Below are 13522 nucleotides of genomic sequence, written 5' to 3'. Positions count from 1 at the left end.
GGTCTGCGAGCTGCAAAGATATTGGTGCAGACCTTATCTCTCCAAGCTCATTCTCCAATTTCCTATAAATAGAAAAAGGTATTAAATTAATTGAGGCACCGGAATCACATAAAGATTTATCAAAATTAAGAGTGCCTAACGAGCAAGGTATAGTAAAACTCCCTGAATCTCCACACTTTTGTGGGAGTTTGTTTTGCAAGATTGCACGGCAATGCTCTATGAGCTTGACCACTGAGGTCTATTCTATCTTCCTCTTCTTTGTAAGGATCTCCTTCAAGAATTTGGCATAAGCTGGCATCTGTGAGAGTACTTCTCTGAATGGAAAATTTACATTAACCTGTCTCAGCATATCTAGAAATCTCTTAAACTGCTTGTCCAGCTTTTTTCTATAGAGCTTTTGGGGAAAAAGTAGAGCAGGCATATTCTCGCGCTCATTAGATTCCTCCCTTCTTAAAGTTTCCTCCTTATTTTTCTTAGCTCCTTTCTTCTTCTTATCAACTTCATTTTTTAGCTGCTCCTCAACTTCTTTTTCAGGTACACTCTCTTTTTGGATTGGAGTAGGATCTTTCAACACTTGTCCGCTTCTCGAGGTCACAACATTCACTGCTTCTTTGGGATTTCTTTCAGTGTCAGTTGGTAGTATACCTGGGATTCTCTCAGACAATATAGTTGCAATTTGCCCCACTTGCTTCTCCATGTTCCGCACACCAGTGCCAAGTTCTTTGATAGCTGAACCATGAGCATCTAATCTCTCATCTGTCTTGACAATGAAAGAGTTCATCAGATCTTCTAGTCCAGGCTAAGTGGAATGTTGAGGCTGGAACTGCGGCCTCGACTGATTCACAAAACCAGGAGCTCTTTGTCCTTGAAATCTGGGATTGTTTTGTTGCCATGCATTTGTAGTACTGATAAGTGGGAATTTTGACTACGTATTAGCGTCTTTTAGCTTTTGTTTTAGTCCAAAAGTATCTAATTGTATTCCTGAAAACTGATGAAATATGCTAACATGCAGGAGTATTGAAAAATGAGCCACTACGATGAAATCCAACTCAAGGAGAAGTGATATGAACAAGTACAAAAATAGGCACAAAAGCTCAAGTGCGGACCGTAAATTTTTATCGGCGGCCGCAAAATGTGAAAGAAAATCAATAGAGCCCCAGTGCAAAGTGCGGACCGCACAATTATTGTGCGGCCGCAGAAGCTACGTAAGAGACAAAGTTCAGAGAGTTTCATCTCAAGCTCAAGAAGAAATGCGGACTGCACAATAATTGTGCGGCCGCAAAAACAGCTATGTGACCGCACTCAGGAAATGTGCGGTCCGCAGAAGTGCCCAGTGCGGCCGCATCGAGAATTGTGCGGATCGCAGAACATGAGAGATGCGCTCGCACCCAGAATTGTGCGAACCGCATAACATGAGAGATGCGGCCGCAATCCAGAATTTTGCGTCCGCAGAATCAACTCCTATCAAGATATGAATAGAAGTGCGGACCGCACATATAATTGTGCGGCCGCAGAACCTCCGAAAGGGCAATTTTGTTCGAAAATTTCAGCTTTATATAAATAGACTAATTTCACGAAATTAGGTCACGTTTTGAATATTAAAAGTTCTGTAGCCGTTTTTTTACCCCTTTAGGCAACTTTAGCTTGCTTTGGTGATTTAACATTGGATATTTATCTTTTAATCTTGCAATATGAGTTTTATCATCTTTTCTTCTCTATTTTTCTCTATACCCATTATGAGTAGCTAGATTTTTAGCTAGGGTTGTGACCCAACCCTAGTGTGTGAACCTAATGGGTGTTTGATTTATGGCTTGCTTATAGTTGGGTGTTTATTATTTAGCCTTGTTCTTGCCTTTAATTGTAGAATTAATGGTTGCAAATATTAGTTTATGCCTATTTGACTTGGTTTCTATTTGAGAAAGAGAGACTTAGTCTAGAAAAACTTGACTAACAAGAATTTGGGATAAAATCAAGAGATTGATAGTCCCAATTAAAGGGTTGAACCTAGAGATAGTAAAACTCGACTTGAGCATTTTATCAACTGTTTTGTTCAATACCCATTTGGACTTGAGAAAGTCAAATAGGGCAAAATCACTCGCTTACCGAGAGGTATTGAGTGGGTATTTGAGTGTTGATTGCTATAATACACCCCGAAACAAAACAAGCTTTAAAGTTTACAACCCGTTAGGCAAACACGTAGATGAAGGTCATACCCCTAGGACTTTTTATATATTTGAAAACCATCCAAAAACAATATTCTCTAGTTTTATATCTTTAGAATTATAATCCTTAACATAATTTTTGAAGTAAAAACAAAACCATATTTGTGGAAGTGCAAACCAAGATACTTCACCTGCTTTATCCAAATATATACCACTAATCCCATTTCAGCTCCCTGCGGATTCGACCCCGACTCCTTGTTGGGTATTATTATTGTAATCGACCGTTTCACAACCTCGAATAGAGGTGTGAGTTGGATGAGATCAATTTTTGACGCCGTTGCCGGGGACCATAAAAACGGATTTCGCTATATATTTGGTTTTGTGTGTGAATTGTCTTCTTTTCCTTCTGTGTTTCTAATATTTTTGGTGAAACAATGGCTCAACAACAATGATCCTCTCGGAAACATGCCTTTGGGGGATGTGGACGTGGAAGATGGCCATGTTAAAGAGGTTCCTCCTGAACCTCAAGCAAATAGACGAGGCCAATCGCCTCAAGACAATGTTCTCGTTCCACCCCCACCTCCACCAGGCCGGGTGTTGCCGAATGAAGGGTATGCAAGTGCCATAATCCCGCCCCGCATTAGGGCGGCCAACTTTCAAATCACTAATGTTATGCTCACATTGCTAGAGCAACGGGGATTCTTCACCGGGGCTCCGAATCAAAATGCGTACAAATACTTGAAAGGATTTGTGGACACTTGCTGGGGGAGTAAACAGACAAACGTCCCCGAGGATGCTTTAAGGTTGAGGCTATTTCCTTTCTCTCTACGGGGGAAAGCCTTGGATTGGTTAGAAAGGTTGCCAAACCATTACATCCATACATGGGATGAATTGGAGAAGAAATTTATTTCCAAGTTCTTTTCTCCCGGGCATATGGATACTCTTAGAGACGAGATTTTAGCATTCAAACAAGAACCCAATGAGTCGTTGCATGAAATATGGGAGAGGTACCGAACTATGGTGAAAGAGTGCCCAAACAATGACATGACAAATCCTATGATTCAGCTAAATTTCTACAGGGGGATCAATACTACCAATCAATGCGTGGTCAACCAACTTGCTGATGGAAATTTCATGACAACACCATATGTGGAAGCTTGTGAGATCTTAGATGAAATGGCGGATACTTCATCGGCATGGCAAAGTAGAGCAAATGTTCCTCAAGGGGATCCAAACGTGATCCACCTACATAAAGAATTGCATGATCATGGGTAAGTAATTGCCGAGTTGACCACCACAATGAATCAATTAGACAAGGCTCAACTTCAACAAGTTCAAGGTCCTAAGCAAGTCAATACAATGGAGGGAGTTAATATGATGGTAAACAAGAGAAGGCAAAAGGGTCCTCAAGTGCAAAACCGTGCGGAACATTATGTGCAAGAAGATAGTGGGTTTGATCAAGATGAATCTTACAATGACCAAGAGGAGGAAGTACAATATGTGAACAACTTCCAAGGGCAAAGAAACAACTCTCAAGGCCCTAATCAACAATAATGGCGACCTCATGGTAATCAAGGGAATTGGAACAATCAAAACAACAAAGGGAATTGGAACAATCGAAACAATCAAGAAAATTGGAATGGTTAAAATAACCAAGGCAATTGGAGTGGCAATAGTCAAGGATATTGGGGAGATAACAACCAAGGGGGGTGGAACAATAACCAAGGAAATCAGGGGTCGGGCTTTCAAAGGCCCCCGATGTATCAACAACCGAGCAACCCGCCTCCTTATCCTTCCAATGGTCCAAGCTCTTCTAATAGTGAGATAGGACGGATTGAGAACATGTTCAAATAAATGATGGAGAAGAATGCTGACTCCGATGCCCAACTAGCCTCTCACAACACTTCAATTCGCAATTTGGAAATTCAATTGGGACAAATCTCGCAAGCTTTAAACACTCGTCCTAAGGGGGAACTATCAAGTGTCATGGTAGTGAACCCAAAGGGTGGGAACAACACGGGACATGCCATGGCCGTGACTACAAGGAGTGGAAAAAGTGGGGATGCACCCACCTCAAGTCAAAGGAAAATTGTGGATGATGAGCAAGTGGTACAAGAAGATGAGATCCCAAACAATGTGGTGCAAGAAAATGATGAAGTAAGAATTGATATTGATGACAATGTGGAGGAGACTCAAGAGGAAGTGAACCCGTCTAGGGAGCACATTGTTGACATATCGGAACCGGTAGTGCCAAAGGCTAAGGCACCAATGCCAAGGCCTCCTCCTCCATATCCTCAAAGGCTTGCCAAGAAAAATGGCGAGAATCAATTCAAAAAGTTCATTGACATGATGAAGAGTCTATCAATTAATGTGCCATTGGTTAAGGCTTTGGAGCAAATGCCCGGTTATGAAAAGTTCATGAAGGACTTGGTGACAAAGAAGCGGTCGATGAATTGTGAAACTATAAAGATGACTCATCAAGTGAGTGCAATTGTGCACTCAATGGCTCCTAAATTGGAAGATCCCGGCGCTTTTACAATCCCTTGTACCATTGGCAGTGCCGACTTTGCTAAAGCTCTTTGTGATCTTGGGGAAAGTATCAATTTGATGCCCTATTCGGTTTTCAAGACTTTGGGAATTGGGCAACCAAGACCCACATCTATGAGATTACAAATTGCGGATTGTAACATGAAGAGACCGTTGGGTATCATTGATGATGTGTTGGTTCGTGTTGATAAATTCATTCTCCGGCGGATTTTGTGATTCTTGATTGTGAAGTGGACTATGATGTGCCGATTATTCTGGGTAGACCTTTACTTGCTACGGGGAAGGCTCTTGTTGATGTGGAAGCCGGTGAACTCACTTTCCGGGTGGGTGATGAAAAAGTAGTTTTCCATGTTTGCAAATCTACGAGGCAACCTAATAGCAATGAAGTGTGTTCGTTTGTGGACTTGGTGACCGATGTGATTATTGATGATACTAGTGCCACGATGAATGTTGATGATTCTTTGGAGGTCGTTTCGCTTAACCTTGATGATGGCGAGACAGATGGCTCTGTGGAATGCGTGAACTCATTGCAAGGAATGGGGTCGTACACTTATGAATCCCGCAAATTGTCTTTGGATTTTGAAAATCGGAAGACTCCTCCAACAAAGCCCTCAATCGAGGAGCCTCCCATTTTGGAGTTGAAGCCATTACCTCCACATCTGAGGTATGAATTTCTTGGCCCTTATTCTACTTTACCGGTTATTCTTTCCTTTTGTTTGACTAACGTGCAGGTAGACTCCATATTGGCGGTGCTACAAAAGAGGAAGAAAGTTATTGGGTGGACTTTGGCGGATATTCTGGAAATAAGCCCCGTATTTTGCATGCACAAGATTAATTTGGAGGAAGATGCCAAATCCTTCATTGAACATCAAAGGAGACCCAATGAAGCAATGCGAGAGGTGGTCAAAAGGGAGATCATAAAGTGGTTAGATGCCGGGGTTGTTTACCCCATTTCCGATAGTTCATGGACCTCTTCGGTGCAATGTGTCCCAAAGAAAGGGGGCATGTCGGTGGTTACCAATGACAAGAACAAGTTAATTCCTATAAGAACCGTGACTGGATGGAGAGTGCGTATGGACTATCGCAAGCTCAACAATGTCACAAGGAAGGATCATTTCCCACTTCCCTTCCTAGATCAAATGCTTGATAGGTTGGCCGGCCGTGCTTTCTATTGTTTCCTTGATGTGTATTCCGGCTATAATCAAATTCTTATTGCTTTGGAGGATCAAGAGAAGACTACTTTCACATGTCCTTATGGTACTTTCGCATTCTCGCAGACGCCATTTGGGTTATGCAATGCACCATCGACTTTTCAAAGGTGTATGATGGCTGTCTTTATGGGCATGGTGTATGATTTCCTTGAAGTCTTCATGGATTACTTTTCGGTGGTCGGAAATTCTTTTGATGATTGCTTGAAAAATTTGGATAAGGTCTCGGCAAGATGTGAAGAGACGAACTTGGTGTTGAATTGGGAGAAATGTCATTTCATGGTTGAGGAAGGCATTGTCCTTGGCCACAAAATTTCAAAGAATGGCATTGAGGTCGACAAGGCGAAAATAGAGGTGATTTCTAAACTTCCACCTCCAACATCCGTGAAGGGAGTGAGGAGTTTCTTAGGTCATGCGGGGTTCTACTGGCATTTCATCAAGGATTTTTCCAAAGTGGTGAACCCCTTGTCTAAGCTTTTGGAGAAAGATGTCGAATTCCATTTCAAAGAGGATTGCATGAAAGCATTTGAATTGCTCGAGTTCAAATTGACAACTACTCCTATTATCACCGCCCCAAATTGGACCTTGCCTTTTGAGCTCAAGTGTGACGCTAGTGATGTGGCGGCCGGAGAAGTTTTTGGGCAACGTGTCAACAAGATCTTTCATCCGGTCTACTATGCTAGTAAGACCATGAATGATGCCCAAGTCAATTACACTGTGACCACAAAAGAGCTCCTTGCTATTGTTTTTGCTATGGAGAAGTTCCGCCCGTACTTGATGGGTACAAAGGTGATTGTCCACACAGATCATGCGGCACTTCGGTACCTTGTGAGCAAGAAATATTCAAAGGCTCGGTTAATGAGATGGGTGCTTTTATTGCAAGAGCTCGATCTAGACATCCAAGACCGCAAAGGGAGTGAAAACCAAGTGGCGGACCACTTGTCTCTCTTGGAGGAGGAGGGGAGGCCACATGACGACCTTGAAATCAATGACTCCTTCCCCGATGAGCAACTTTTAGCCATTTCAATGACCGATATGCCATGGTTTGCTGATTTAGCAAATTATCTTGTGAGTGGTATTGTACCAGATGAGTTCTCTTCAAACCAAAGGAAGAAACTCAAACGGGATTGGCCGGACTATTATTGGGATGAACCGTACCTCTTCTGAATTTGTACCGATGGTATGATTTGAAGATGTGTGCCGGAGAAGGAACAAGTTAAAATTCTTAGGGCTTGTCATTCTTCACCGTACGGTGGTCACCATGGGGGAGAAAAAACGGTGGCCAAAGTGTTGAGTTATAGATTCTATTGGCCTACTCTCTACAAGGACGCAAGTGATCTAGTCAAGCATTGTGATGAATGTCAAAGGGCCGGTGGGATTTCAAAGAAAAATGAGATGCCCCTCACCACTATCTTGGAAATTGATATTTTTGATGTGTGGGGTATTGATTTCATGAGACCGTTTGTAAGCTCTTGTGGGAACACCTACATTTTGGTAGCTGTGGATTATGTGTCAAAATGGGTTGAGGCCGGTGCTCTACCCAACAACAAAGCTAGAAATATGGTGGCATTTTTGAAAAAGAACATCTTCACAAGGTTTGGTACTCCGCGGGCCATTATAAGCGATGGGGGATCGCATTTTTGCAACAAAGCTTTTGATACCTTTCTTAGCAAGTATGGTGTCACTCACAAAGTCACGACCCCCCATCACCCTCAAGTGGAAGTATCCAACCGGGAGATCAAGAGTATTTTGTCAAAAACAGTGAATGCCAATCGGACGGATTGGTCAAAGAGACTTGATGATTCTTTATCGGCTTATAGGACGGCTTACAAAACACCGATTGGTATGTATCCATACCGGTTAATGTTTGGAAAATCTTATCACCTTTCGGTGGAACTTGAGCACAAGGCTATGTGGGCTTTGAAGAAGTTTAATCGTGAGTGGGATGTCGCTTCCAACTTAAGGGTGGCGCAATTGAATGAGCTAGATGAATTTCGGTACCATGCATATACAAGTTCATCCTTATACAAGGAGAGGATGAAGTACCTCCATGACAAGTACATTCAGAACAAGGAGTTTAAAGAATGTGATCTTGTGTTATTGTTCAATTCTCGTTTACGGATGTTTCCGAGAAAGTTGAAGTCTAAATGGAGTGGCCCGTTTGAAGTTGTGAGTGTGACACCCTTTAGTGCATTGGACTTGAAGAATAAAAATGATGAAGTGTTTAGAGTCAATGGTCACCGGGTGAAGCACTATCTGGGAAAAGTTGGTGATGGCCACGTAGTGGCAGTGATTCATTTCAAGTGATTGATGGTAATCTACGTCGTGCCGCGACATTAAATCAAGCGCTTCTTGGGAGGCAACCCCTGTTTCTTTTTCTTTTACTTTTTCTTCTTCTTTAGATAGGTCTTATTTTGTGCTAACTGGTTTTAAAGTGTGTTGCAGGAATGAGTGTGCTTTGCAGAAACTGTGCTCAGAAAAAGTGGCTAAGTATGAAAAAAGTGCGGACCGTATAATTTTGAAGGCCACAGCAGAAATGGATCTACGGCCGAACAATTCTTGTTGCGGCCGCACAACTGGAGATCAGAAATTGCAAACTCTCTGAAGTTGTGCATGTCAGAGAAATAGTCAAAGTGCGACCGCATAAGGAAATGTGCGGTCCGCACAAAAAATCTGCGGCCACACTCAAAAAATGTGCGGACCGCAGATCATCAAAAGGGTAATGTTTAATAGGTAAAGGAGTGCGGACCGCACATAAAATTGTGCGGCCGCACTCAGCTCTTGAGTCCTTGCCCTAACAGGTCAACTATAAATAGTCCCTCCTCACCACTGTTCAAACTTTACGAACTTTGAATAATTAACACAAAGAAAACACAGTGCACTCAATTGATTCAAGCATCTCACTCGTATTTCATCATATTTGATTCTTCTTTGCATCACTACATTACTGGTATGTTCAATTCATCTTTAAATTTTTTAATTTTCTTAATATTGTTCATAATTAGTTTAGTTATTTTTAGGCCTAATATCAAATTCATCATCATGTGAGCTTAGATTTATGTGTGTAACTTCCTATTTGCTATTTGGGTGATGGGTAAACTGTGTATCATCTCTAAATTGCTACTACCATGTCTAAATTGTGCGTGAATTAGAAAACCTAAGAATCCGCCCGATATATTTTGGAATTGTGCGATCCGCAGGTGTGTAGGCTAGGGCATTTGGTGTAAAAGTATTGTGTGGACCGCACTTGAAATTGTGCGATCCGCAGCAATTCAACCACGGCCGTAGAAAAGTGTGTGCGGCCGCAGATCAAGAAATTCTCTGTCTTCATAGAGTTGTCATTTTTGAAGTTTCAATGTGTGGCCGCACCCAAAATTATGCGGACCGCACTTCAGATGTGTGGCCCCACTTAAAATTGTGCGGACCATAGAATCATCACTGCGGCCGCACTTTCAAATTGTGCGGTCCGCACAACCCCATCTGCGGCCGCACTAAAAAATGTGCGGTCCGCACTTCCCCAACCTGTAACATGTTTTATTCTGCAAATTTTATGCTTACCAGCACTCAACTAGAACTGACTCTTACTGCTATTTTGTGGAGAATATGGTTAGATCATGTGGTCGTAATGATACATCAAAGGGGAGGGGTGAACCTTCCAGAGGCAGAGGCAAAAGTACCCTACCCCTCACCCTCCAAAAAGTGATCAGTAAGAAGGCAATAATAGGCCTACGTAGACAGTCGGAGCCCCCCAAATCAAGTTCATATGCCCCGTCTAGGGAATCATCAGAAGGCGATGCAGTGTAAAGGCAGGCTGCTGTGATATCACAACCACAACTGCCCCAGGATTGATACCGACTGAGAGATGAGCCTACCTCTTCTGAGAGTACTTCTGAGGGGTCGGAAGGGAACAGTCAAGAGAAACCTTATCTACTCATGCCCCCGCCGCACCAGTCACAGTTGATGGTGATGATGATATTCCAGATGATGGTCGAGGGGGGATGATACCAGAGTTGCAGGCCTGGAGAGGTCAAAGAAGAAGGAAGTTTGGGAAGATAGATTTGTGAGCCTGACTGCATTCAACAAGTTTCGAGAGAGGTGGCCGGAGAGATCGCTCACTCTTGAGTGGCAGTTTGTGTTGAAAGATCTGGATAGATATACAACCCAAATGTGTTAAGACAATTTCGGGAAATAAAATGGTGGAAATGATTCACGAAAAGCATATTGGATGCCAAGGGCACTTAGACTGGGAGTTCTACGCCAATGTGGCGCACATCAAGAAGGGGACTAAGCTGACTAAGGTGAGGAACTTGAAAGTACGATTTGATCAGACCACAATGAACACTTATTTGGGGCTCGGGGATATGGAGTTGGTGCAGTATTTAGAGAAGTTCGCAATGGGTGATGCAGCTCACCCTTGGCTAGCTGAGATACTAGCAGCTCCAGGACCACCACCACCATCATGGATCACAGCAGGGGTTCCCATTCAGCGGAACACCCTCAACTTTGAAGCAAAAGGCTAGCAAACATTTATGTGCAGTTGCATAAACCCAAGCCGAAATAAAAACAATCTCCCAATACCTCGGGCAGTCCTAGTTTCTTCCATAACGACCGGGTACCCAATCAATATGGGTGCCATCATGTCTTTGGTTGTCAGGCACGGTGAAAGCTCCTATACATATCCCAACATTATCATGGAGTATCTCATGGATGTGGGGTGACGCCTAGCATGATCGGAAATACGGGACAATCTAACCTCAGCAACATCAGAAATTTCCTTTGCCTGAGTGTTAGCAGCTTCAGCGTAAGCTCGGTAAGAGGCCACGAGCACCTCTGCCTCAGATGTGGCTCTTGCAAGCTCAGCAGCCAACCGAGTCTCGAGCTCTTCAATCTTCCAGTTTATTCCAGTTGGAACTAATTATTCTTTGAAGCAGCTGGCTGAGATTTATATCCGCGAGATTGTTTGCCTACACGGTGTGTCAGTGTCCATCATTTCAGATCGGGTCATGCAGTTTACATCACAGTTTTGGAGAGCAGTGCAGCGAGAATTGGGCACACAAGTTCAGTTAAGTACAACATTTCACACTCAAATAGACGGGCAGTCCGAGCGCACTATTCAGATATTGGAGGATATGTTACGCGTTTGTGTCATTGATTTTAGAGGTTCTTGGGATAAATTTCTGCCACTAGCGGAGTTTGCTTACAATAACAGCTACCAGTCAAGTATACAGATGGCTCCATATAAGGCATTATATGGGAGACGCTGTCAATGTCTGGTTGGTTGGTTTGAGCCAGGTGAGGCTAGGCTATTGGGTACTGACTTGGTTCAGGATGCTTTAGAGAAGGTCAAAGTAATTCAGGAATTGCTTCGCACGACACAGTCTAGACAGAAGAGTTATGGCGACAAGAAGGTTTGTGATATTTTACACATGGTTGGGGAGAAGGTTATGCTCAAGATTTCACCCATGAATGGTGTTTTGAGGTTCGGGAGGAAGGGCAAGTTGAAGGAATTCGGAGTGAAATGAGACACTTAGTCTCATAATTGAAAATTTTAAGTTAGAAAAGTGACCGGATATGAACCTATGTGTAAATGACCTCGGATTTGAATTTTGATGATTCTGATAGTTCCGTATGGTGACTTTGGATTTAGAAGCGTGTCCAGAAAATTATTTGGAGGTCCGTAGAGGAATTAGGCTTGAAATGTCGAAAGTTGAATTTTTGGAAAGTTTGACCGGGGGTTGACTTTTTGATATCGGGGTTGAAATCTGATTCTGAAAATTGTAATAAGTCTGTTATGTCATTTATGACTTGTGTGCAAAATTTGAGGTCAATCAGACGTGATTTGATAGGTTCCGGAGCCATTTGTAGAAATTAGAAATTTCAAAGTTCATTAGGCTTGAATTGGGGTGTAATTCATGATTTTAGCGTTGTTTGAGGTGATTTGAGGGTTTGACTAAGTTTGTATGATGTTTTAGGACTTGTTGGTAGATTTGGTTGAGGTCTCGAGGGGCTCCGGTGAGTTTTGGATGGTTAACGGATCAAAAATTTGGACTTGAAGAGCTGTTGGAATTTTCTGATATCTTATGTTGTTTTCCTTCTATGCGATCGCGTGAATGTGTCTGCGATCGCGTAGGCTTAGTTGGTCAGTGGAGGTTTTTGTTCTACGCGATCACGTGGGGATATCTGCGATCGCGTAGGTTTAATATGAGGCAGTGATATTTTGTGCTTCGCGTTCGTGTGAAGCGAGATGTGATCACGTAGTTATGTGAGGTTGTTATTCGTGAACGCGTGAAGAAGGTCACGTTCGCGTAGAGGAAATCGGGTAGAAATGAAAATCGCGCATTTGTGCTTCGCGATCGCGTAGAGTTAGGTCCGCGATCACATAGGTCTGTAATGTTGTACATCGCGATCGCGTAGAGTTAAATCTGGGCGATGGAAAATTGTTCTTCGTGATCGCGTGAGAATGTTCACGATCGCGTAGAGCAAATGTCTGGGCAGAAAGTTTAAGTTCTAAAAATGGGACTTTGTCCCATTTTTGACAGATTGGAGCTCGGGAGGAGGCGATTTTTGGGAGACTTTCAGAGGAAATAACGGGGTAAGTGTTCTGAACTCAATATTAGTTAAATTATCCGAATCCATGGTTGTTTTTAACATTTAATCAGTGAATTAAGTTGGAAAATTGTGAAAACCCTCTTAGTTTAATTTAGAGATTTGAGGGTCGAGTTGATGTCGGATTTGAGTAAAATTTATATGGTTGGACTCATGGTTGAATGAGCATTCATATTTTGTAACTTTTATTGGGTTCCGAGACGTAGGCCCCACTGACGATGTTTGAGCTAATTTCGGATTTTTATGAAAAATTAGTATTTTCTTATGAAATTAATTCCAATAAATTTTATTAACTGAAACGAATTATTTGTGACTATATTCTAGGCTTTCGAAGACCAATTCTCGTGGCAAGGGCATAGCGGAATAAAGAATTACGTGGTTTGAGGTAAGTAACAGTTTTAAATCTGGTCCTGAGGGTATGAAACCCTGGATTTTTGTATCATGAGATTACTTTGGAGGTGACGCACATGCTAGGTGACAGGCGTGTGGGCGTGAAACTGTAAAGTTGAATAATTTGTTGTTAGCTATATGCTCTCCATGTGTTGTGGAAATTTGACTGTAAGACATGTTAGAAACCATGTTTAGGCTATATATTGGTACTGTTAGGACCCACAGAGGTCGTGTACATGTTGATTATTGTTTGGTACTCAGTCACAGTTTACTTATTTATTTTATCTCAGTCTCTATTGTTCATCATTAATGCATCATATCATTGTTGTTTGGGTTGATTTAATGATTATTGAGAGCTCGAGAGACTGGAGAGATTAATGACTGAGTGAGGTTGAGGTCCTGATTGTGAGATATTGATACTATAGCACGTGAGTTGTCCGTGCAGCATGTGAGTTGGCCGTGTGGATCCAAATATTGATACTATAGCACGTGAGTTGTCCGTGCAGCATGTGAGTTGGCCGTGCGGATTCAGATATTGATACTATGGCACGTGAGTTGTCCGTGCAGCACGTGAATTGGCCATGCAGATTATAGCGCTTGGGCTGTAGG

General features: G+C 42.5%; 1 protein-coding gene across 1 annotated transcript; it reads right to left on the bottom strand.

The window, feature by feature from the left end:
- Window positions 1-238: 238 nt before the first annotated feature.
- Window positions 239-781, bottom strand: LOC138910073 (uncharacterized). The gene has a single exon (XM_070201295.1). It carries the CDS (start codon window positions 779-781, stop codon window positions 239-241), a length of 543 nt encoding a protein of 180 aa, XP_070057396.1.
- Between the last annotated feature and the right edge of the window lie 12741 nt (window positions 782-13522).

Source organism: Nicotiana tomentosiformis, chromosome 4, assembly GCF_000390325.3.
Source record: "Nicotiana tomentosiformis chromosome 4, ASM39032v3, whole genome shotgun sequence".
In the NCBI taxonomy this organism is placed as follows: Eukaryota; Viridiplantae; Streptophyta; class Magnoliopsida; order Solanales; family Solanaceae; genus Nicotiana; species Nicotiana tomentosiformis.
Note: the sequence above shows the minus strand (reverse complement) of the source record. Positions and strands in the feature narration are given on the sequence as shown.

What these genes read in the sequence shown, in the direction of transcription:
- LOC138910073 (XM_070201295.1), bottom strand. Translation starts at nt 781, where the DNA reads ATGAACTCTTTCATTGTCAAGACAGATGAGAGATTAGATGCTCATGGT.